General features: G+C 42.1%; 2 protein-coding genes across 3 annotated transcripts in view; both read right to left on the bottom strand.

Annotated features, from left to right (window-relative positions):
- Positions 1-17,372, bottom strand: part of smurf2 (SMAD specific E3 ubiquitin protein ligase 2) — a 55,759-nt gene extending 38,387 nt beyond the window's left edge. For both annotated transcript variants that reach the window (XM_077500993.1, XM_077501003.1), the window contains exon 1: positions 16,877-17,372. In XM_077500993.1, the coding sequence (XP_077357119.1) occupies positions 16,877-16,928 (52 nt within the window). In that variant the 5' untranslated portion in view covers positions 16,929-17,372. The remainder of the gene's footprint in view (positions 1-16,876) is intronic.
- A 1,021-nt stretch (positions 17,373-18,393) lies between these two features.
- On the bottom strand, positions 18,394-25,434 carry kpna2 (karyopherin alpha 2 (RAG cohort 1, importin alpha 1)). The gene is made up of 11 exons (XM_077501017.1): positions 25,354-25,434; positions 25,026-25,134; positions 24,765-24,905; positions 22,662-22,750; positions 22,189-22,457; positions 22,001-22,092; positions 21,555-21,818; positions 19,217-19,450; positions 18,941-19,123; positions 18,710-18,859; positions 18,394-18,634 (listed from the first exon to the last, which is right to left on the bottom strand). The coding sequence occupies exons 2-11, from the start codon at positions 25,080-25,082 to the stop codon at positions 18,545-18,547; spliced, it is 1,569 nt and encodes a 522-aa protein (XP_077357143.1). The 5' UTR covers positions 25,083-25,134; positions 25,354-25,434; the 3' UTR covers positions 18,394-18,544.

Here is a 25,434-nt window from a genome sequence, read left to right as displayed (position 1 = left end):
GAAGTTAATTCTAATGTCTATTGTGCAGTCGTGGTGCTGCTATTTATTTATTTATTTTTAATCAAGTTTCAAATGTCAACCGAAATGCTCATAATAATAACTTGATGGTCAAACAGCTACGACATAGCTCCACAATTAAAAGTTCTCCATTTTCTGTGGTTATTTTTGGTGGCTATTGCCGATAAACGCAGTTGTTTTGATGGTTTGTGGGCCTCACTTCCTGTCATTCAGCAGTTCTGTGGAGAGTCCCTCAAAAACAGGGGGGGGGGGGGGGGGATGAGATCTGCGTCTGTGAATCGAGTAGAAGACGCTGCAGTTCGTGTGGAGGAAAACAACTGACGAGAGAAAGCTTGATCCCACGTCGAGATTTTGTTTCAGTTCATCCATCATTCAGAATATACAAAAGGTTTACGACAGAGGTCTGTTCCAACCGCGGCAGCATAACACAAATGTGGAAGTCAGAGTCCATGGTAGTCTACCGCCCCACCCTACCTCAGTACAGTATAAAAGTCTAAATTTTAGTAAACTAAGGATGTTTTTATCACATTTTATTTTTTTCAATCGAGGCTGAATCCAAGTTACCTGATTTTGAGCATCTGCTGATACCTTGACACGATCTGACACCTCAAGCAATACATTGAGGTATGAAGAGAAATTGTTGGAATTTCCATTGATTAAACAAATACATGCAGAAGAGTAAAACCTGATACCGTTTTACAAAGTCTAGTGCTGCAGTGGTTCAAACCAAGTAAACAAATAAAATGTTTTTATAGGACATCAGTGGTGCATCACAACGTATCAATGCAGAAATTACGTTTAAATATCCTGTCTTAAAAACAAGAACAAAAAAACCCATAAAATATTAGCTCCATTTAGTGCAGAAACAAAATAAAGATCTTCTTGAATTGCGCAACATTGTATAAGTAAAACTAGAGCACTTAACTCTAATTCTAAGAGGTAGCTTCACATTAAGACACCAATAAAAACCCATTTCAGAGTAATGCAGAATATAGACCAACTAGTGTAAAATTGAAATTAACAACAGAAACCTGAGGCACATTACAAGTTACTGTTGCACTGCCATCGCTTTCCTAATTAAAATACTTCCAAACAGCAGACATGACACCTGTCCCGAGATGTTCACTAGTTGCAGCAGGCCCACTGCAACTGATTTGACCACAATTTTTGCCATCTGCTGTAAATTGTGTTACATTTACTTGAACTGTTTCCTGGCTATGTAAACAAGGTTGGGGAATCCAGGTCCAGAAAGTACAAATCCTGCCACAGATTGGTTTTAGCCACAGATGCCTCTACTCAACTGGCAGGTAAACAAACTCATCTACACCTGTTGAGTAGAAGCACCACTGGTTAAAGTCAAACTATTTCATGGTTTGACTTTCTGGATCTGGATTCCCCAACCCTGCGTGTAACAATGAACATTGATGTTGTTTTAAATCGCTTGGTTAATGGACGGTAGTTGCCCTACTGAGTGTCGCCTAGAAGCTACGTCATCAGGAAGAAGCTTGGAGAAGCTCGTGAGGGAAACAAGTGGTGGGAGACCAAATCACGAGATTCAGCAACAACCACCTGTAGCCCCAGCTGTGGAAGGTAAGTGGTCGACCCATTGGGTCCGACACTAGCTGCATGCACCACTAGAGGCTAACTACGGTCGCAAAGTTCTTCTCTTTCAGATATCGGTAGCAGAAAGATCGGCGAAACATGCATCCTATAAGTCACGGTGCGACTTATGTAATATTATTAGGGATTACTAGACCTACGATTATATAAAAATATGAATACTGATGTGATACAAATTTATTTTCAGGCATACGATCCTTAATGCCAGGGATCTTTCCACTTGGTTGCTGTATGCTAACAGGTGGAGGTTGTTTTCAGAGTGGTGTGCCGGCTGTGGAGTGGATCCCATAATGTGCCCAATTCCTACGTTTTAGAATTCCTTCAATCTGATTTAGTTAAGGGGCGTACCCCTTCTACGCTCAAGGTTTACGTGGTGGCCATTTCGGTCCGCCATGTTGCTGTAGATGGCAGGTCTGTAGGATGCCATAGCCTTGTGGCCTCCTTCCTCAGAGGGACCATTCGGCTTCGTTCCAAGAACCCACCTCGTGGCCCCGCCTGGGATCTTCTCTGTGCAGGTTCCCTTTCGAGCCGTCGACCGGAGTGGAACTTCGTTGGTTGTCTCGTGAGATGGAGTTTCTATTGGCGATCACATCCGCTAAGCGGATGGAGGAGCTCCACTCTCTGTTAGCCTCACGTGGCTTCATTGGCACCCCGTCGGGGTGGGGGTCACAATGTGGTCAAATGCCACTTTTTTTTCCCCAAGGTTTTGTCTGGCTCTCAAGCCGACCCCACTAGTCGTCTCGCTCGTTTTGATCCTCCGTCGATGGACGGGGATGTCGCTCCATGTCTTTGTTGTCCTGTACGGGCGCTGTGCTTTTCTTTGGATGCTACGGTGTGTTTCCATAAATCCACCCAACTCTTTGTGTCTTACAAAGGCCTGGCGAGAGGTACTGCTATTTATCCAAGCTACGCCTCTCTCAGTGGATCTGGGATGTGATTCGGCAGTTGTACCGGGTCTGTGGTCATCCGCCTCCTTTTATACTAAGTCACTCTACCAGGACTGTTTCCACGTCATGGTCCATGTTGAAAGACATGCCCTTGAAGGACGTCTGTGCTGCTGCTTCCTGGTCGTCACTTTGCACGTTCTCCAAATTCTACACCTTGATGTCACCTCTCCTCGTCCACTGGATGTGGTTCTCGGCCCTTTGGAGGTTCCTCTGTGAGGTTTGGTTTCCAGGGTCCTCGTGACATCGCTGGTATTCAGCATTCCATGCTGATTCAGCACCGCCACCAGGCGGTCAGGAGCGATGAAATAGAACGACAGTTACGAACTACGGTTCTATGGGTCCTGAACGACCGCCAACATTTCTTGCAACTCAAGACCCCTCGTGCTTTTTGCGCAATAAGGTTCTGAGAGACCGTGTTCCGGTTCCCTTTCCCTCTTATACATGGGGATGTCATTAACCGGAACTATGGACTACATGTACTTTTACGCATTCGTTCTCGAGTGACGCATGCACGTAGGGGATTTCCATGCTGTTTCAGCACCGCCACTTGACGGTTCAGGAGGGACGAAATAGAACCGTAGTTACATTCGTAACTGTCGTTTTTAAAATCAATGAATTAGTAGTTCACCACTATATGGTGCTAAATAATACTGTACATACTATCCATTTAACACAATGATGAAAAATAGTGAACAATTTTCCTTCTAATGCAGTATAGCATCAACTACTGCCGACAGAGTATCAGTGGTTGGCTTGGTATCGCCAGCCTCTACGAGTACCCGCTAACTTAAAATAAGGTCGGTATCAGTATTCGCTTATCCCGAATCTCAATTCAAACTTACTCCGCTGACAAACCTTACATTTTTTCAAATTACAATTTTCCACATAGTAAACAGTTCTAGATATTGTTCTAGGTCACAAAACAAAAAGTTTCACTTCATTGAAAAGCAATTTTGTCCAGCTTAAGGTGGATATTTTTTCATTATTATTTAGAATTATACCTACAGTTTCTAACATTATCGGGAAGCTGTTACATTTTCATGACATTCCTTTTGGTAAATATGTCGTTCTAAGAAAACCCGTTTTCAAAGTGGTGCATTAGTGAAACAAGTATAACAACGGTGGCATTTGAGGAGTTCAACAGGAACCAGTTTGACGACATGAGGAAATTCACCACACACACATGCGCGAGAGGAGTCGAGACTGGCAACATTTTTAGTGTGAGAACATTTCACCCGTCTCACGTCACCTTTTCCCTCTGTGATTCAGTCCTGTGCAATTGCATAACCGAGGAGTCCGCCCCAACTATTTTCAGCTCCAAATAGTGGGAAAGCATGCCACATTGGCAAATTGAAGAAGCATTCTTTTTGGCCCTGCAGAGTACATCAATCTCTCTTTCCACTCTGCGCGCGACAACGTGCCTAACAGGGAGTCAGCCAGGCGAGTAAAGTCTTCCACAGTGGCGTCAGCGCTGCCGCTAAAGTGAGAAGTCAAAACATTGAGCAGAAGCAAGCCGGGCTGAGGGCTTCTGCAAGCTCGCACTGCTACTGGTTGGGGGCCCAAGCCGAGTGGCTGCACGGCTCTCCTCTCCTCGCCTCTTGGCTCCGCTGCCCCCGCTGATGTCATGGAGCCAGGGTGGCTCGCACAGAAGCTGAGGAGCACGCCACTGCCCTGTCTGGAGCCAGTGCTGGGAAGTTTAGGTTTCGAAGAATGATTTCACAGCTTCAAGCAACTAAAGTTACATCATTCCATTTCCCCCCACCTTTCCTACAATCAACATCGAATGTGTTAGACTTTAAGAATCAGGACAGTTATGTCATAATCGTAGATGAAAGCTTCAGAAATCCTTCAAATGGAAAATGGATGAAGAAACAAATGGCACGGGGAGCGAACGCCTGGACGACTTTGTCCATTGCGCCTTCCTGTCATTGTGTGACGTGAGAGGGGTTCATCAGCAGCAGTCAACATCAGTTAGGAGTTGACGTCTCACTGGTGGCGCTACAGTGTGCAGGTGCACATCATGAGCGTCTTTTTCAGCCATGCGTGAAGGAGCAGACTGCACACAGCTACAAGACATGACATCATGCATGTGCTCTAACTGACCAAACAACAATGACATCATCCCTTGGCATGGGTCCTCAAAGCGCGGTATGACTTCCACTGATCCTGGGTTCAAGCACACAACGTGCTGATTGCGAAGATGAGCATTGTCGTTTGTTGGTTGAGCAATAAGTTACTACAATCATTTTCTAAAAACATGGTGGAATATTGTGGCGTGGGCCAATTAAGATCGCCGTACATTTTGGTGTATTCCAAACATTTAGGAATACTCAGGATGGGCATTTGAAAAGCAATTGGGATTGCAGGCCTGGGCAGAGGTCAACCATCAGATTTCACGGTCCTATTTATTCATCATCAAGCGCATATAGTCTTAAATTATTTAGATTTAGAAAACAATGAAATACAATTTATGACTATATGGCACAAAAGGCAATTTAAATAGCAATTTAAATTTACTGGCTATAGCATGTATTTGTGCTATAAGGCTTCACATAACCAAGTAATATCACAAGGTATGCTTCTACAGCCTGCTTGTATGCGCTGATAACTATGCTAGTGTAAATTGTCAATTAATGTGCACACTTATCACCTCACATGGCAGGTGTTGGTGTAGCCGCGAGAAATGTTGCGTGAGGTGAGAGGGCACATTTATTTTCTAAATCAGAACGAGCTATCATAATGACAGACGTGCTATACTGAAATTGGAAAGTTTGACATATCTGCGGTTTTGGGGTTCAAAACACTTCGATATCGACGCCTTCTTAAAATAACTGTACAAGTCATGTTTTTTTCTGATTTATCAGGAAACACACAAAAAATTGAACCATTTGCATGATGAGGAGATGATTAAAGCAAAAATATATATTTTTGGCAAAATAAATGACGATATTTGTTAGGCTCTGGAATTGGATCCCAAAAACGCAGACACAAATAAGATTTTAACACTTTATTCGCATAACAATCCTTGTATACGCGGAACGCATTCACGACGAGACCAGAAACAACGAGAATGTATCAAGAATCAAGAGACACCTAATTTGGGTTGTGGAGGTGCACAGAGGAACAGAAGAATAATCCGGCGAAAACACACTTCTCTGTCAGACCTATATAGACAGCGAATGGATCAGATTGGCTGTGGCCAGACATGTGGGTAACCCTAATAGGTTGCTGACAACAGGACTGACATGGATTTCTCTGATTGGCTTCTGACCAGATAAAGAGATTAAAGATTCCTGACATCACATAGCTTCTGACTTCACATAGCTTTCTGACCAGTTGAAACTAGTTGCTGGTTACATGCTGACTGCATCAGTTCAAATCAGACACTTGACCCAAACAAAACAGTCATGACAATATTAGATTTTTGGTACGAAATCATTCTCACCAGAGGTTTTTTTCCCCCTGCAAGATGTGTTTTATAGCAGAAAAAACATGCGTGTCACCAAACAACTTACAGTCTCTGAACTTCCCGAGAAGCGAAGCACATTGAATGAGACAGTGTCAAGTCAGTCCTCATATTCATCAAGAGTAGCGAGCAAGGAGTTGCGGTGCTTATTTGTGATTCTTGCACATCTGGAGCAAAAAGACCTGGGCTTGTAACGTTTGCCTGTGTGCGCAGGAATCCGCTGGTGTATTTGTTCAACTTGAGCGCAGATGCCATTTGAAAGGTGATCTGGTGTGAATATAAACAAGTCTCTTCTGATCCCGTCTCCTTTGGCGACTGAAGGGGCTCAAACGTCGGGCCCAGACATAGACAGACGTCTCCAGTCAGCTGTTGGCGTTTTTGCGGCTTCCGTGCCAACTACACACACGTACGCGAACACACTTTCCAGTAAGTAACACTGGAGACGTGGGAGACCCCCGTCTGCTTGACTCAAGTCAGAGTTAATTGTATCAATCTCTGTCTGTGCAGATTTGAGGCCGCGCTGGCACACTAAAGTATTTATATCACGTTTCACTCCTTCGTCAAAGTGGACTCTGGCAAACTGAAACCCTGCCCAGTTCCCACCTATATTGCCAACGAGTTACAGTTCCTGAAACAACCTAGCTAGACTAATGAGAACAGTGCGAAGAGATAACAATAATCAGATGTGTCTGTACACACAAAGGAAGGAATTAATCACTGGTCAACGGTGACAGGCAAATGTCTGCATTAATGAAATACACCTGATGTAAAAAAGAATTTCAATCGATTAGCTCTCCACAGGCAGTTACCAACAAGCTTCTTCCCTCTCACAGTGACACCATGTTGTGCTTCTTTAGACGGCAAGCTAGATGAAACTGTTCTAGTTGCAGCCCGGGTGTGTATTTCACAAAGCAGGTTTAGTGAGAAACCTGGGTAAAGAAACCCTGAAAAGTGGGAAACTCGTTTCAGAAAGTGCGGTAACTGAAACCAGAGGATAAGAGGGAACTCTAGCCTGTTTCATGAAAAGAGGTCATTTCAGCTCTGGGTCAGTTAGCATAGTAACATGGTCCATCAACCTAACCTGGTCGGTAGCAGGTTTGTCCCCTGTACCCCCCTCCTTTCAGCCACACACGACAATTCATTTCCTCATTCATACATTCGGCTGCGGCGACTTTTTGCGTAAATACGCCTGTAGTCTATAGCATAAAGTCCACTTTTGTCACGAAAATGGCATGTCATTTGGACAATGAACCTATTGATGAAGGTGCCGATTAATTGTGCAGGGAATTAAATATTTGTTGCGAGAATGTTATCAGACAGCGTATATCTGGCATTTCCGCACAGTTACCTTTTTGAGCGGTACAGTTTCACATCACAGTCCATCATCTACATGCACAACTTAATCCGTCATTTGCAACATTATTAGACGTAGTCATATGCACTCACATCGCAGCATGTATTTTTTTTATATTTCATCTTACATCAAGTGCGCTTCTCCCTTGCAGGATTGCACCTAAATGAAATGAATTAATGAGCTATCATTCAATAATATTGAATGTAATATGGTGATCGCAAAGGACTATACATTTAAATTTACGCATTGAACCGAGCAGCAAATGTTCTCCCACGCCGCCTTCCTCTATGGGGAGCCGTTGTAGTGTTTCACTTTTTCTTTTTCTTTTTTCTTTTTTACAGAAAGACATGTTCAAATTCGACATATGGTCACATTAAGATTTTTGGTTGAAAGGGGCAAAAAAATACAAAAGCAACACAGAAGCAGAGGGTGGCGCTGTGCTCGGCTTCCCCGTTGCCATGGTGACTCGACGAATCGGGGCTCCATTGAGGCGGTCTTTTAAAGTCCAGGTGAGACTACTCAAGTGTTGATATAACTCACTGAAATCATCTGGACTGGAACCAACGCAGAATTTCCTATCTGAGGGTATGTCAACTCGTTGTTCAGGGTTCATCTCACAATGTGTTGAACCTCCTTTGTGAAATACACCCCAGAAGCGATAAAATCATCAACTCAAAAACTCAACTGATATTAAAAAAAGAAAATATTTTACTTCCTTCCCCTCACTGTGTGACAGCAAGTAAATCAGCAGTCAACCATTAAACAGAGATATAACTACTCTTCTTTGACTCACTGTACCATTACTCATTTACATTCTTTGTAGGCTGTAATTAAAGGAGTTTATAAGCACTCTGGGTCAATATATGTATAATAAAAATGGGCACATTAGAGGGCAACTGTAGTTTGAGTGCAGGAGTTTACATCATTCGGCAACAGTCGTGTGAAGATGATGGCTTGTATGTCACCCTTTCTACCCCATTAAAAAAATAAATAAATAGTACGACTGGAACTAACAATCTTTTCAATAATCGATGAATCTGTCATTATTTATAATAAGCATTTTTAAACCCCATCCCATTATTCAAAACAGGACATGATTTCAAATTGAAAGTGCAGAAAATCCACAAATTATGGACTATTAGGGCAATGTGGTACAAATACCACTTATGATACTTGTTCCATGAAAGAATCACTGACCTAGCACAGTTCAGTTGTATTTAGCTTTGTATTAGATTTGTTTTCACATTTTGGTGTTAATGTTCAAACTTTGTTATGATGTGAGTGACGTGACTTTCAATAAACTATTTACAGCTACTACGACATTGTATTTCAATGTTGGTCATGATGGTGGTACTTGGAGCGCTCAGTGATTTTTTTTTAGGTGGTACTTGGTGTCGAAGGACAGTCTCAGGTTATTGAGCAGCCTGCTGAATAATATGAATGCAAGGCTCGACTTTATTATGACAGGGGAACCTCAAGAGGGGTCGGTGTTGACTGTGGTGGGGGCTTACTGTTCTTGCTCCCCACCTGCGAGGGGTGACGTTTGGATAAGCGTTAGGGTCCAGGTTGCATTTCCTCTCTGACGGCTTGCCCGCTTGCTTCCTACTGCGACATCTGGCCACCTCTGGGCTCCTGCCGGCCACATTTGAGGGGAAAGCAAAGGCAGGAGGCTTTTGTCCTCACTGAGCAGTAGCTGAACCAACAGGAAAGCAAGTCAATTAATTGACGGAACAATGTTAAAAGTTATGGGAGTCTCAGCAGGAAGAGGGAAAATGTTTACAAATGGCGGGCAATAAGCGCTCATTACTGTCCCGTTTTATTATTCCGCTCTTTTCGCCTTTTTCATCTCACGCACAATACACTTGTTAAAGCCAAATGTGGAAATGTTTGCCAGCTCAGTGCAGTCATTGCACATGTACCCTGACTGAACAACCAGATGATAAACCCAAACCACTTCCAAGCAACTGTGACTGAGAGCACATGAACGTACCAAGCACCGAGTGAAACCACGTAAAACCAACTTGGACATTCTTGCAGCAGTTTAGACATTTGTGACGCGGGTGGGTGGGAAAAGCGCTTTGGACGTGGTCAGAGGAGGGGAGAAGCCTGGAATCGGAAAGAACAGGAGTGACTCAGAGAGGAAGAGGTGGGAATGCGAGTGGAGAATACGAGGGAATCCCACTGAGATTCGAGCCCTGCGCGCTCATCCACACCACACCAAAGAATTCAGATGAGCAAAACATATGCCGACAAGTCACGTGGTTATTCCTCGCTAACAGACAAATATTGAATCAGCGGAAAATGTCATCCTTCAAAATAAAGAAATGCAATTACAGTGTTCCCTCGTCTATCACGGGTGTTACGTTCCATAAGCTATCTGCGATAATGGAAAGCCACGTTTTAACCAAAAAAAAAAAAAAAAAGCCCATTAATTCTATATTTTTTTGCCATTTATTATTAGTGCTGTCAAAGTTAAAGCGTTAACTAATTAATTAATCACAAAAAATTATTGCATTAATCATGTATTAACGCAGATTAATCGCACTATTAATTTTGACTGCAGATGATCCTTTATGGCTATGTTAAAGGTAGCACAGGTTGTGTTTGAACAATAAAGGTAACATGCATTAAGTGAAGCATTTAATAAATGTTTGCCTGTGACATTTAAAATATTTGTTCAGGTCAAACTGTTGGGGTCATTTTTTTTCCCACTTAATTTATGCAAGTAATTAACTGATTAGAAAAAGAGGAGGATGAGCATGTTTAGTGGATCAAAAAACAAACAAATTGACAACGTCCTCTTCTTAACATTAAATGCCGAAAAAATTAACACAAGAATTTAAATTTGGCGGGCAAAAATGTTGATTAAAAGCCTTTTAAATTTAGCCAGTCATGACTAATCAAAATTCTAAGATGTGATTAATCTGATTAAAAATTTGAATCGTTTGACAGCTCTATTTTATTATATATGTTTTTTTTTCATTTTGGTATGATTTATACTTTATTATAAATGCTTTTTCATTCATCACATATGTTCTTTTATCATTTACATTTGTTTTCCCAACAAAAGTATTTTTTTTAATTACTTATTATGAAGCAGAGTATATTTAATTTCATTTATTATATACGTTTTTTTCATTTATGTTTTTCTTTCCTCCATCTACAGTCATTTTTCCCCCATTAAAAGCACAGTATAAGGTTTTCTATCTCCAAAATGCAATGTCGTGGAGCGACGGGACAGACACCGCTAAAAAGACGAATCCACAGAGACGAATCCACAGATGCCCGTATGTCCGCTGGTCAGTCGTAGGGTTCGTGAGATACGGCTGCGCAGACAAAAAAAAAAAAAAAAAAAAAAAAAGTTACATCCCTCCTGTCTCCAGTTGAGCTGGAGTCTTGTGAGGAGCAAGCGGTTCAGAAAATGGATGGATGGATGGATGGATGTGTTTACGACAAAGATACCTTTTGGAATTAGGACTAAAAAGTTCTATCTTGGTCTCATCGGATCGCAACAAATTTTTCCAAACGTGTGGAAAACCTCAAAATTAAACAATAAGCGATGTGCGCATTAAGTTTGCGCATATGTGGGGGAAAAAAAACGAGGCTACCAACTACCCTATCAATTTAAATGGTGGAGATTAGAGTGGTGACAATCTTTGCGTAACTGTACACTTTAAAGCTTGCAAGTCAACTTCCCCGTGATCAGTAAACCACATGCTATGCATGTTCATAAAAAACAGCAACTTTCCAGCGGCTGAAACGTTTCTTTCAGAGCAGATTCCATTGGATCCAATTCATTTTCAATGACCGTTTGGTATATTTCGCCTAACCACACTGCACCACGCTACTACCCATAATGCACCTTGAATTCAAGACGCGCACATCGCTTATAAAGGTCTTGTTATCACTTGACAATATTGTATGGGCTGCACAGGATACATACATGTGCACTTCTGCTACATTTTGTTTCCTAAACCATCTGTAAACCATTTATCCTTCACAAATACTGTTAATTCCTGGCTAAAACCTGTGGCACAACTGTAAAAGAAGCCAATGGTTCATGAAGAGTTATCACATTTGACTCAGTGGACTATACAGGTTTTTATATCCATTACATTCGGCAGGCGTGTGTTCAAGGGGCAATTCCCACCCCAAGTGTAGCCTTAGCAGCTTGCCTGCCATATTACCCCACTTTAATAGTTGACAAGCATCTGACACATCTGGCTGAAATGGACACGTGGGAGGTGGTTGTCAACAAGGAGGGACGCCTCCAGCGCACATAGCTCCGGGCTTGTTTGGATGGAGCAAGACATCCTTCACAAGAGGGCTGGAAACAAATTCAGGTCCGTGTGAGTCATCAACATTCAGCCACAATGCCCCAGTGACACTCTACGAGGCCCATGACTGCATGTGAAGCATCGCATAAGTGTGATCCAGCCTGTATATACACAGCTGTGCAGCACTAAACAAAGACACACATAATGACAGTGTGCAGTGAAGGTTTGGGTTATAGCACCGGTGTCCTACTGCGCTTCCTTACCTGCACTGCATTTCTACACAGAGGCAACACGCTGCTCACCATTGGCATGACACGGACCGGGGCAGGAAAAAGACTTATCAAAGGAGAAAGGACTCGGTTGATTGAGTTGCTATTGTTGCTTTCAGAGTGACGGCGTGTACAGTGTTACTCAGCGTTACGAAGAGGAAAAGGATGAGAGCTGGTCTATAAAGTCCGGCTCGCTCCATTTTCCACAGCGGGCTCACATTCCTGACATTCCAGGAGACCACTGCAGTCTCCAACCATGGTGACAAACTAATTCACAGTCTAATAGACTTGTAAAATGGCTAAAATACGGCTGGAATATTGTGCTGAAGTGCCTGAAAGTGACACCACAATACAAAAGGAAACAGTACTGAACTATGGATTACTTTCTGCGTGCAGAACCAGAAATATGTCAAACAAAATCATATCGCCTAGTCACCAAAACGGCATTTCCACATGAACAAAAAAGCCACATGTTGCCATAGAAGAGGTCTGCATGGATGCAGATCACACTGATGATGTGACAGGTGAGACACAATCAACAGCATCTGTGCTGGTTGCAGTCAAATAGCACACTGCAGTTTGCTTTAAGTCAAGATCAATGAACATTCAATACCACTAGTGTTAGTCCGATACCATTTTTTTTTGGCCCTGGATACCCAGCTTTGCAGTATCGGCCGATACTGTACCGATACACTAGTTTGTTTTTTAAACATGAAAAAGATGCCCTGTCATTGGTTCAGAGCATTCAAGAGCCAAGGGGATATCTTACCCCGGGTTTTCACCGGATGCGGTTGGGGGGCGGTTGCGGTGCGGTGCGTCTTGACTGCGTGCTCCGGACGGGTCAATTTTTTTGTCAATCCACACCGGCTCCGCACAGCTGCGGTCCGGCAGCTCCGTCGCCGCCCACTTCCCAACGTGTCTCGCGGTACCGCGCGCGCGCGATCATGTGGCATTTCACAACGACAAACATACAGAAAGTCTGCTCAACAGAGAAGCAGAAAGATATGAGATTCCATGCAGCATCCTTTTTTTGGTTGTCCTTGTAAAGTATATTAATAACGAGAGTCGGGTCAGTGCGGGTCCACTCTTTATTTCTGTCTTCCGGGTCCGGCTGCCGCTCAGTACGGCAAGCGAGACGGGCACAACAAGCAATCGCGAACATCAAACTCACAATACATTACAGTCCTTATAAAAAGGATGTGCCGTGTCATATATTATTTTGTGGTTTTCCACCTCCAATATAAACCTCTCCTCGTCCATGTTCGCTGGTGTCTAAACCGTGAATGAGCACATGGCCCGGCGACGCCCACGTCACGTTTTGCTGAAAAACTTGCGAAATAGGAGCTGGCGAGTGTTTTATTCTGAAAGGTAACCGGAAATTTATTTTGAAACTGCCTCGGTCTTCCTGTCCCGCTCGATGTGTTTTGTGCAAGCTTGCCATTTGCCGGAGGCCTACCGCTGCGGCGTCCGGCAAAAATAGAAAATAGGTCTATCCTTGCGGAAGGCTTGCAGCACGCCGCAGGCCTTCCGCAGTCGACACGCAACGCACCCGCAAGCGGTGTAAACTGCACCATTCGAATGAATGGAATCTAATTGCTTGCGTCGCCGGACCGCACCGCAACCGCACCGCAACCGCATCCGGTGTAAACCCGGGGTTAGATCGGCATGCAGTGAGCACGTCACACATCAGTGAATGTCGTGCACAAGCAAAACGCAAGATGCTGCATCCAAAGTCCTATATTAGTGTCGGAAATAACGGTATCGGCTCATTACTTGTTAGTACTTGCCGATACCACTGTTTCAATGCAGTATCAGGGCCTCCCCTGATACTGGTATTGGTATCGGAGCAACACTAAACACCACATAGCGATTCTTAACAGTGCCAACTTATTCTCTCAGCTGTGTGACAACTTAAAAACACACTACTGCATACACATTATCAATCACACAAGATTTCAACAAAGGTTTGGATTTGAATATGTCAATCAGTGTATTTTGATGACATCAAGCTTGCCTTGACAATATATATCACACTATATATGCCATTTATCTAGGTATTTGACACATTTTGTTCCAGATTTGCAAGAGGCCTCAGTCCAATGTGACAATGACTCCCACCAGTTTTTTGTTGTTGTTGTTGTTGTTGTTTTTTAAACACTACCAATGACACACCTCCAAATTGTGCCACTTCAACCATGTAGTGTAAACCCAGCCTTTAAAACAATAAACATAATATAGCAAACTAGCAAAGTGAGTTTTAGGGTTTTTTGATGGAGACCGCTCCACCCTGGAATAGATTATTTTCATATTAATTTCCTTACTCGACGTTCTACTGTATCAACACAACAAGGCATTGAGTCCAAACTACTTATTATGTGACAAATACTTGAGTTACCTCTCTCGATATGCATGTGTGATTTATGACAACCATAAACATCTGTGAAAGCTTGCAGTTAACTTGGCAATCAAACGCGTGCAGGTCATTAATCCACCTCATTAAAATCAGCCCTTGTTGTCTCCACTTACGCCTATCAGAAAACACCATCGCTTAAATATTTCACTTGGCACTTGCACGCATATACACACAGTTCCCTGGGAATGTGATGCAGGTCAGATTCTGGAAGTAGATCAAAAAAAGGGCAGGCCGTCAGCCCCCTTCTCACAGTCAAAACACCGAGCTCTCATGTAAACTCATTGCTGTTTGTGTTGAAACGGCACAAACCAAACAGCTTAGGGAAAGCGTGCAGGGGGAATTACAACAACATCAACAGCAAGCTGAAAAGTCTCAACATTTTGGTTATTTGGTAATCAAGAGTGTTGTGAGTGGAAGTGCATGGCGTCATGACATCTTAGAGGAAAACAACTGTGCGTCTAAGTTGTACAATTAAATACTTTTTTTTTTTTTTTTTTTTTTAAATCAAGGTTTCAATAAAAGCTAATACCAGCAGTCACTGTAAGTGTGAAGGCAGGAAGCAATACGAAAGAGACACTAAGCAAACACAGGTGTGTTTTTTGTGTGTTTTTTTTGCTCTGGTGTTGATTAAAATACACTGTCCTAAAAATAAATAAATAAATTTAAAAAAAATTAAACATAAAAAAAAATTGCCAGTGGGTGCAGGTTAGCCTCAAGGACAACATGAGTAGCCCACAGGTATGTTCTAAAAATAGCTCACCAGTGACTAAGAATACCGGTAATTAAAATAGATAAGCATGTTAACATTTATTTAAGCTTACATTGTGTTCAATTAGGAAATATGGGGGAAAATGTTTTGATTTTTTTTTACTCAGTAAAAAAAAAAAAATCTAAAAAAGGCAAAACAATCACAAGAGCTAGCCAAAAGCATCTAATGGATTAATTACAAAAAAAAATACTAATAATAATTAAAAAAAAAAAAAAAAAAAAAAAAAAGGACAAACAATTTGTTATGTTGCACTTTCTTAAAAAGAAGAGATCAATGCCAAGATAAGTGAAAAGTTGTGTTCACGTTTATCCTCAGTTCTTAAAGGAGAAGTCAATCCAAAAGACATTTTGTCACTTGCTATCGACCGAAAATGATAACGCACATGCTGAGGGATCAGGCAACCACCAATCACTGCTCACCTGTTTTCTGAGTTTGGTCATGTGATATATCCAAGCAGAGCTGTGACTGGTCATGACCCGACCCTTGAGCAACTGTGATGTCATTTTTGGTCAACAGCAAGAGGCAAAATGGCCATCCCCCGAGATGGATAAAAAGTGGTGGATTTTGCTGCTTAAAGTGATACTTGACTCATTGAGCCATTTTCACCAGTAAACAGTTATAATTTTGTCGAGAAGTAATTTGTTAACTTCATTATTTTTCCATGTACAATTAATAGCTTTAAAACATATTTTTCCACCTGCTGTTGACTGAATATAGCGTGCTGAGGAAAGAAGTAACGGCCAATTATGGCTCAGTTTGCTGACCAATCCCAGAAAACAGGTGAGCCATGATTGGTCGTTACCTGATTCCTCAGCACGTCATATTCAGTCTACAGCAAATGGAAAGTGTGCTTTCAAAGATATGAATTTTCATGAAAAATACTTAAGTTATAACATTAATTATTGACAAAATATCTTCTACTGTTGAATATGGCTCAATGAATCAAGAATCCCTTTACTCCACAAACACAATATTACTCAGAATGCCGAGTTTAGACTTGTGGGCTTATAATAATTTAAACTAGTTAAGTTAGTTTGGTTTAAAAATGGTATTCGTTTCCTTAGCTATTTTTCTTTATTATTCCTAATCATAACTTCGATATATAACGGGTTGCAACTTTGCAACACTATGAAAATGCGGGTTCCAGGGTGACAAAAGTCTGTTTTTAAATGTCATGTAGAAACCTATCAAGACTGATCCGTTGAAGGGCTAACTAGCGAGCTAACGCCGGCTAGTCAACTTTAAATGAGCTCGTCTGACAGCGCGATTGTGATGATAGTCGGCTGGCCTGGCTGGACAAGAGAATAATGTGTCAAGTAGGGGTGTTAATTCAAATTTATATTGTCACATATACACGGTTCGCCAAATAACGACTGACTTAATTAGAGTGACAACACAATCATAGCTTTACTCCGGAGGGACCCGACTTATGGCTGGTTAATTTTAAGAGGCGACAATCACAATTTCCATGAACAATTACCAGCACTTTCAGCACAATGTATCGACAGGCAAAGAAGGTCCGCGAATGTCAGAGGAGTGGGACGAATGGTGTGGTTTAAAATGTATTTTAGATATAAAATGTAAAGGGCAGTGGTAGAAAATACTGAAGGAAGAGTGCAGCGGCGACGAGCCAACTCCGTGGCCCATGGGAACTGTTCCTTCAATCCAGGAAATACACTGAGCCAGTGTGCGACGGAATACAAGCATTACTTTGCGGGGGCTTAGAACAACATCGCTAGCTACCTGTTAATCGCAGCTTCACGGGTCCATTCCGCCGAACTCCTTGGTTTGACATCCCCTCTTTGTTCCAGCCTTCACGGCGCGTACAAAAGGAGTCGTTAGGTGGGGGGGAAAGAACAAGATTTATCAGTCTCTCCGCCAGTTTTACACATTAATGGAGTCAAGGCATTGTGGCCCGGATGTGCACAGGACTGCCATTGAAAAAAAAGGGAAAAGAAAAATAAATCAATTTGAAAATTCGTGAATGGAGCGCTGTTTGGTTTAAAGAGACGCGTTCTCCTCAAGGCGGTGTTACATCCTGGGAGCAGTACTCTCCTATCCTCTGGCGGGGAGTTGAAGTGCGGAGTCCTCCGGCATGTAGCCCACTTGAGGCTGCCCCTGTCTCTGCCTCTGCCTGGGCTGCGGGGAGCTGACCAGTGACGACTCTCTAAACATTTCCCCTCACATGTGGCACAGCACCTCCAACCTTCTCGCGCTCGCACGAACGCCCCTTCAGCGTGTCCTCAAGATTGGTGATTCCTGATTTACTGGCTCTTTAAGAGCTCACTTCACGCCCCCTTTCGTTTATAAACGAATGTGTGCATTTCATCATTACTGTACACTCATTCCAAATAGGCATTTACAAGAATGGCAAGTTGTAAACCTTTATCAAACGCCTTTAATCGTTGCTTGTGATATTTTAGCAGCTGTAGATCATACTCATTCCAACTAGGGAGACCATGAGAAAGCAGTGGTGCTCAAAAAATTACTATAGCAATTCCAATTCCGAGCTTACGTCACGAGTCAAAATGGGGGGCTTACGCGGTGAAAAGGAGCTCTCAATCACTAAAAAGCATTGGACTTCGTGTAAAATTCTCATGCACGTCTTGGTGCTTTAGTCAATTTGTCATCTGTTAGCATTTTCTCCATCGTTAGTACTTGGAAGCCTACCTTAATTTGTCCAAAAATATTACAACAGCCTTCTCATTTGACCATTTATGACTCAACATCTATTCACAATTAGTGCTCCCACAAGCCTCTGGCCAATAGGTTTCAGGGTTGAAGTTCCCACACTGTGGCATGTTCGTGAGAAGGGAGTGTGGAGTTTGTTTTTTTTGTTTGTTTTTTGCCCATGCGTGGAAGCAACAAGTTCCCTCAAGAATTTGGCTGCTCAGGTTGCTATCCTGTTTGTTTTCAGTTCTCATTCATGAATGCAGGAAAAGATGCCATTGTCCAATCATTAATTTTACAATGTTAATTACTTTGTTTCTAACTTACAATTGGACATACTTTGATACTGTAGCTGTTATTAAAATGGCAAAACACATCCAAGAGTGTCAAAAGGCAGAATGGGTGAAGCAACTGCACTTACATTGAATTATCACCTACCGTCATACTCAGATTAGTTTGTGCATGATCTACTCTACTGGGAGCCTCTTTCAGAATTTTAAAAAGAAACACCAGGATTACAGGCAGCCATCCATTAAGTTAATCTTCAAATACATAATAGCAGTTAGAAAAAATAATTCCCCACACGCATACACAGTGTATAAGCTTTATTTACATGAGTGGTTCATCAAGTGTTTAAAACTGTATGTACACTACATACAACAAACAGATCATAGAATAGACCATTGACATGAACAAGGACAAGGACAAACCATAGTAGTAAGGATACAGTAGAGCCAAGTGTTAGAAACTGAAAGTGCTCTGGCTCTCACTGATTTGGAATTCATAACCATCAGCCATTGCTTCGGGGGCAATGCACTCCAACTCCTCATTCTAGGAATTCAAATGGAGACAAAACGTGAGAATGTTGGAGATAGATCTTCCCCCCCGCTTCAAAAAGGCCATTACCTCTTCAGAGAAGTACTTCTCAATCAGGTTGAGAGCCGCTTTGTAGACTGTCTCATTCTCATGAGACTGTAGCGATTCAATCCGATCCAGACCACCACATTCTTCAATCATCAGGGCCAACTTGTGTGACTCCCCGATTTTGTCACCAGCCTAAAAAAAGGAAGTGGGAAGAAACTAAGTCACAACCACACCAATTCCTTTTTAGGTAATTGAAAAATGTATTGCACCAACCAAAAATATGTTGGTGATGGCATCCAAGATGACAAGAACAGTTTTGCTGTCCTTTGAGGACAGAAGATTAAGAAGAGGTTCGACCACGTTGCACTGCACCAGGTACACCACTTGCTCCACAGTGCCCCCGCTGGTGAAGTTTGTCACAGCCCATACAGCCTCCTTCTGGGTTTTGTAGTCGCCCTGTAAAGAGGCCACGAAAGCCAGCGAATGAGTGGAGCTCAGCACATCCCTGGAATCAATCTTTGAAAAGGGCACAAACAAACGATGGCATACCCTCACAAGCACATTGACCAAATGTGGAACAAGGCCAGCGTTGATGACTTCCTGGATCTGGGTGTCTCTTCCCGCCGTGATGTTGGACAAAGTCCAGGCGGCCTCCTTCTGAATGTTGGTCTTGTTGTGGCACAGTAAACGGGCGAACATGCTCAGGGCCCCAGCGTCAAGCACTGTCTGAGTCTGCTCGTCGGTGCCAGTCACAATGTTACCGACGGCGCGCAGACAGGGGGTCTGAGGGTACACAAATCCAATACACCATTTCTAGAGCACATTTTATAAACAACTTACCGTAATTGATTGACTATAAGCCGCGACTCCACCCCCCACACTTTCAACCCTGCGGCTTATATATCAATTTTTCATCCTGAACCGTAACAAGCATTTGTAGTCATAAAATTAATACTGGAAGCGAAAGAATATTTCATCTTTTTCTCTCTCTGTGGGAGGATTTCCCACTGACAAATTGATTTATTTTCACATTGATATCTTTGGGCATCTATTTTGTAATGTGAATAAGGCCATTGGCGGAAGGATACATGAAAAGAAGGGAGGTGTTTTCTCCTCTCCGTGATTGTGTACTAGCAACGTCTGCCATGGATCTAAAGCGTGCATGTTCAATGAGCATGTTTGGTTTTTGTTGTTTTTTTGCTTGTTTTAGAACTTAACGAGCCACTTAAAGTTAATGTTTGATTGACACTAATATGCTAGGATGACTATCAGCGAACATGGGGAGGAAGAGAGAGAGAGAGAGAGAGAGGGGGGGGCCGCTGTGTCCGTGACTTTCAACGAGGAAGGAACTTTTCTTCAGCCGCTGGACATCGTGTCAACAAGGTGTTCAAATTGGTCTGGATGACATGGCGAACACAGCTTTACCAAGACTGGGAGGCAGTGCCGTGAGAGTTACGCCACAATTTATCAATGGATCGTGAATGCTTGGGCGAACGCAAAAGCTGGCATGATTTCTGAGGAGCGCACGTCAATGAGACTGACTGACAATGAGACGGCGCCTCAGCCTGGTGTGTTTGATGGAGATCCTGCCCAGTTCGTTTCGGATACAGAAGACGAGGACTTTGAGGGATTTGTGATTGATCAAAAGCAACGCGAGTACATTGTTATTGCTCTGCCTTTTTAAAAACATGTGCTAGCGCATGTTTTAGCGTACTGCTAATGGCATGCTACCATGTGTAGTATCGCTGGGAGGCGCTCCCATCATGCTTTGTGGCACTGGCAATTGAAAGGGCGTTTAAAATGCATGTTCTGTGTTAATTATTCTGCTAGTTAGTGGTCTAGTTGTATGGGTTTTGTTAGTGCTTTCTAGTTTGTTGCTACATGGTGATTTAATTTTGCCGTGACACCGTGATTGTACATGACAGGGAATAATTACTTGCCTGCATTCTGCGAGTTGAAAGTGGGTAAGCGAGATTTTCTGCTTACAATAATCAAAGTGGTCACTGGTCCTCACTTACATAGTACCATCTTTCTTTGTAAATATCTCATTTTCAATGTGGGAAACATGCGGCTTATAGTCAGGTGCGGCTTATGTATACCCAAAATGCTTTTTCCTTTAGAAATGTAGTGGGTGCGGCTTATAATCAGGTGCGCCTTATAGTCCAGCAATTGTCTGATCGTCAGAAGAATGCAGAGGAAATGGCTGCGGCCATTCTGCGCGCCATCACTGGCGTGCAAGCTGACCGAAATAAGGCCTGTGACAACACTTCTCTGGTGAAAAACAACCTTGCAGCACTTAACCTTGCCATGAACAGAATGAGGAGAGACATGGCCACAAGGTTGCTTGACTTGGAGAGAAAAGCTGGACTGGAAACTGCGATGAACCGGAATCATGATGAAGATGGATCTGACTGAAGGTGTGGTCCGACACATGGCTTTCATTATGCTCAGTTATCTAAAGCTACTGGACGGAGTCAATCTACAAGCTATTGGAACGAATTTACTGTTTGGAACGCAAACTATATGAGATTAAATCATTGGTGAAGATGAGCTGACTGAACTTTTAATAATCTATTTGCATGAACTAAAAGACTCCGAACGCAATCAACTGGATAACTAATATCATGGAAATTATGAACTGAGTGAACATTTAATATCCCTGCTGACTTTTAACTATTAGTCGTTTGATTTTCTGCGGCCTAGTATAGTATGGGGGCGGGAATTTATAAGCTTCATACTTCTTCCTGCCAGCCGTTTTTCTTTTCGGTTATATGTTGAAATTGTATGATGAAATGTTTGATTGGCACAATGCTGTCCGAAAGGAAAAAAATGACCAAATCAATCAATTACGGTAATTGACATTATTCTGGGTGCGCCAAAAACTTACCAACACTGACAGTTCTGGGCTGCAGAGAAGTTCGACCAGGCGAGGCACCAGGCCCGCCTGCACCACCACTTCGATGCGATCATTCGAACCGTCAGTCAGGTACGAAACCCCCCAACAGGCATCTGCCACCACTTCTTTGTCGTGGTGGTAAATGAGTCGTATGAGAGCAGGTAGGAGCTGCTCCACGGCACTTAGAGGCGGCGAGGGGTTCTTGTTGCGACAGAGGTTGGACACAGTCCAGGTCAAGTTTCTCAGGAAACCAGGCTGTGAAGAAAAAATTAATACAAATAAATTATACTTAATTTGCAGTTGGGCTGCCCCATAGTGGCTATAAGAGGTACAACAACAGTCAATCATGATCATATGTCATGGTGGTGGGGGGAGGAATCCTAATTAAAGTAGATTTGTATGAACAACATTCTAGGCTGGCCTTAATAGGTACTCACGGGTAATACAGAGAGTTCCACTGTGAGGAGATTGAGCAGGGCGGCCACAGCTCCATGCTTGATCACCTTGTCCCTCAGAGCCGATCCATCACCTCAAAAACAGAATTGGGGGGGGGGGGGGGGGGGAAGTCACGTCACATTACCAATGCAAATCATCGGTTTATCATACAAAACAATGTGTTCATTACCAGCAATGTTTCCAAGAGCCCAGACAGCTTGCTCGCTGATGTGCTGGTGGGGGGACGTGACCAACCGAATAAAGGAAGGAATGGCCCCGCCCTGGACCACAGCGTCCGTCTGATCAGATGTCCCCGAGGCGATGTTGGTCAATGCCCAAGATGCCTCAAACTGGATGGGAGGGCAGTCGGACAGTCCCAAGAAGGCCACAAATTTGGGGATCAGACCAGCACTGATGATGTGGTCAATGGGGGGATGCCTCTCTCGGGATAGCAGTTTCCTGTATTCAGAATACACAAATAGTCAAGAGAATACTCATCCATCCATTTTCTATAGCACTTGTGCTGGAGCCTATGAACATTTTAGAGCCTTAACCCACATTTTGGAACATGGAAGGAAGCATCCAAAGACAATGCAACACAAACCCCAGCAGAGCAAAGATTTTAACACCAAATATTAGATTACATGTAAATGTTATACGTACCGTGCTGCCTGAGTTGCCTGCAGCTGGGACTCAATGTTACCACTGTTAACCCCAGTGAGAATCTCTGCAACTGTCCATTGGCTGGAAGTCTAAAATTGACAACATAGATACATTACATCCAAGACACTATCAAGGCTTATATTTTTGGGAAATAGGAATCTCACAGTGAGCCACCAAAACATACAAGGTGCACAATGCATCTTTATTTAAAGAAAAAAAAAAAAGAAAAAAAACCACACACACACACACAAAAAGCAAAAATCAAATTTGGTCAACATGCTCAGCGACTAATTTTTTATTTATTCATTGTACACTTCAGGTACCCTGTTGATGAAAGTTTGTAAAATAGTAAAAGCTCTAAGTATAGATTAAGAAATTTATGTAGACAGGACAGTATCTGAAAAGGGTGGAGTAAGACCAAATTAAAAAAATAAATAAAATCCACCCCTTCACATATTTTTCCCCCCCAGACTTGTTTATTTCTTTAATAAATGTTGAATTCATTATAACACTGTACCAGGGTTTTGCCAAATTAGACATTCAGTTTATTCCCCTAACTGAAAACTTGCAATATTTTTTTTGCATATTGTCATAACAGCAACTTCAATGCTGGAGGAGGTCAATTTAATTTTTGTTTATTTTTAAATCTGCTACCAAGGAACACATTTTTCTAACCAGTTGTATGGCAAAAAAAAAAAAAAAGTTTATATATGGACAAAATAGAGCATATTTAATTTGATATTTCTCACTGTATGCATAACAGATACACCAAGCCAACCCAAAGAGAGATTTTGAAACAAAATAACTGTCTTTTTATTGTCATTCTGTGATTAATCTGCGATTGGCTGGAGACCAGTTCAGGGTGTTCCCTGCCTACTGCCCATAGCCAGCTGGGATAGGCTCCAGCACCCCGGCGACCCTTGTGAGTAGGCGGTTCAGAAAATGGATGGATGATAAATATACTTTTTTTTTTTTTTTTTAATACACAAGTTGCAGAGGACTCTTGCATAAAAAAAAGAAAAGAAAAAAAAACTACTCAAGGAAAACAAAATTTAAACCACATTATGTGCAACAACTTTTTTTTTCACAAAAATAAACCCATTCAAAATTTTCATTTTGAGGTATTACGGATAAGCGGCTAAGAATTCAGATCATTGATGTCAGAGCTGTATATAGAGTCTGGCCAAATGAAAACACAGACGGCATGTTACCCTCAGCCACAGGGGGGGGCCGTGCGCGCAAACATGCGCATGAGCGCACAACATTTCTTTCACAAATTAGGTGTAAAGGTTTTTTGTTGTTTTTTTAATGGCCTTTATTTTATCTTTGCTGTATTTGACAAGTTGATAATATAAGGAGTAACACTGCGTGTATGATACAGTCTATTACTAGTGCAGTATATGGTATATTTTTATTGTACATGGATTTTGACTTTCAACGCTGTGAATGCTGGAAATGTTTCAGTGTGTTCATATGCAACACACGTTCAAATAAGATCTGGTTACATGTATTTGCTTTATCTCCTGCATGTTACTTAATAAAGCCAATTTTTCATGGTACCAGTGAATGTATTGTAACAGGTTTCCCTGTAATTTGTCATAATGAATATATGGCCCCAAATCTAAACGTGATAAAGTGTAACTTAACCAAATGTCAGGTCTCTTTATTTATAAATGGCTTTCAAGTGCACATCTACAATATTTAGAACTTTTACACACACCAACTAATTTCAACAATGGGCTCCATTTTATTCAGAGTAAAAAAAAAATATATATATACATATGTATTTTAAGTCCATTCTTAATTTGCAACACGTGTCCCTTCACAAAGTTTTCATTTTGTTTCGCATTTACGTTGTCTGGTGGCCACCGTAAAAGTCCTTTTACGCAAGAGACGTCAAAATTGCGTTGATCTTTATTTTGAGACTTCTAAAGAGCAAGATTTGGTAAGAAAACCACAACTCTATAACTCGCCATAAAGTTGTCAATCGCACGTGACGTTTCGCAGTTAATTAAAAAGTACCGATAACGACGTTGGCCCAGCACATCTGCTAACGTTGAATGGGGGCACGTTAAAACAAAAAAAAAAATACAATTTGCTTACCTGGCCGTTTTGATTTTTCTCTTGTAGAGGAGAGGTGGGCACCTCGGGAAATGCAGCCACGTTCCTTCTTTTGAACATCTGATCATCTTTCTTGGCTTTGCGGAGCTCGACGTTCACCTCCACTCGCCTGCGTCGAAGCTCCTGTGTGCGTTTTGTACACATAAAAGTGTCACGAATTCACCATTGTCCAAAAAAATAATAATAAATAAAAATAAAAAAAATAAGAGAGTGCTCGACTTTACTTTTGACATGACCACTTACATTCGCATCCTTGCCTTTGTTCTTGAACTTGTTCAGACGGGCGACGTTCTCGGACATTTTACGTCAATAAAACTGGGCGGCAGTGAGAAAAAGTTGTTTTGTGGAGTTCCTGTCGTACAAAATTTGTTAAGTCATACCCGCTTAGCGACGCCTCGTGACACTTTAGCATGACGACAGAACACGTATTAAACATTAACATTTCATTGACCGATTAAACAATAATAATATCGAACATATGAAGCTAAAAATAAACCAATGAGGGGGATAACAACTAATAAAATAAAACTCAAATTTTTAATAATGTCAGGAGAATGGAGTACGAGCTTACCTGCTTCTTACGAAATGGATCAAACTGTGCGAAAAACGCTGCACAGACCTTTAAATTCCTGGAGCAAAGCGTTCTGATTGG

Source organism: Festucalex cinctus, chromosome 1 (genome assembly GCF_051991245.1).
Source record: "Festucalex cinctus isolate MCC-2025b chromosome 1, RoL_Fcin_1.0, whole genome shotgun sequence".
Taxonomy (NCBI): Eukaryota; Metazoa; Chordata; class Actinopteri; order Syngnathiformes; family Syngnathidae; genus Festucalex; species Festucalex cinctus.
This window is presented reverse-complemented; position numbering and strand designations above follow the sequence as displayed.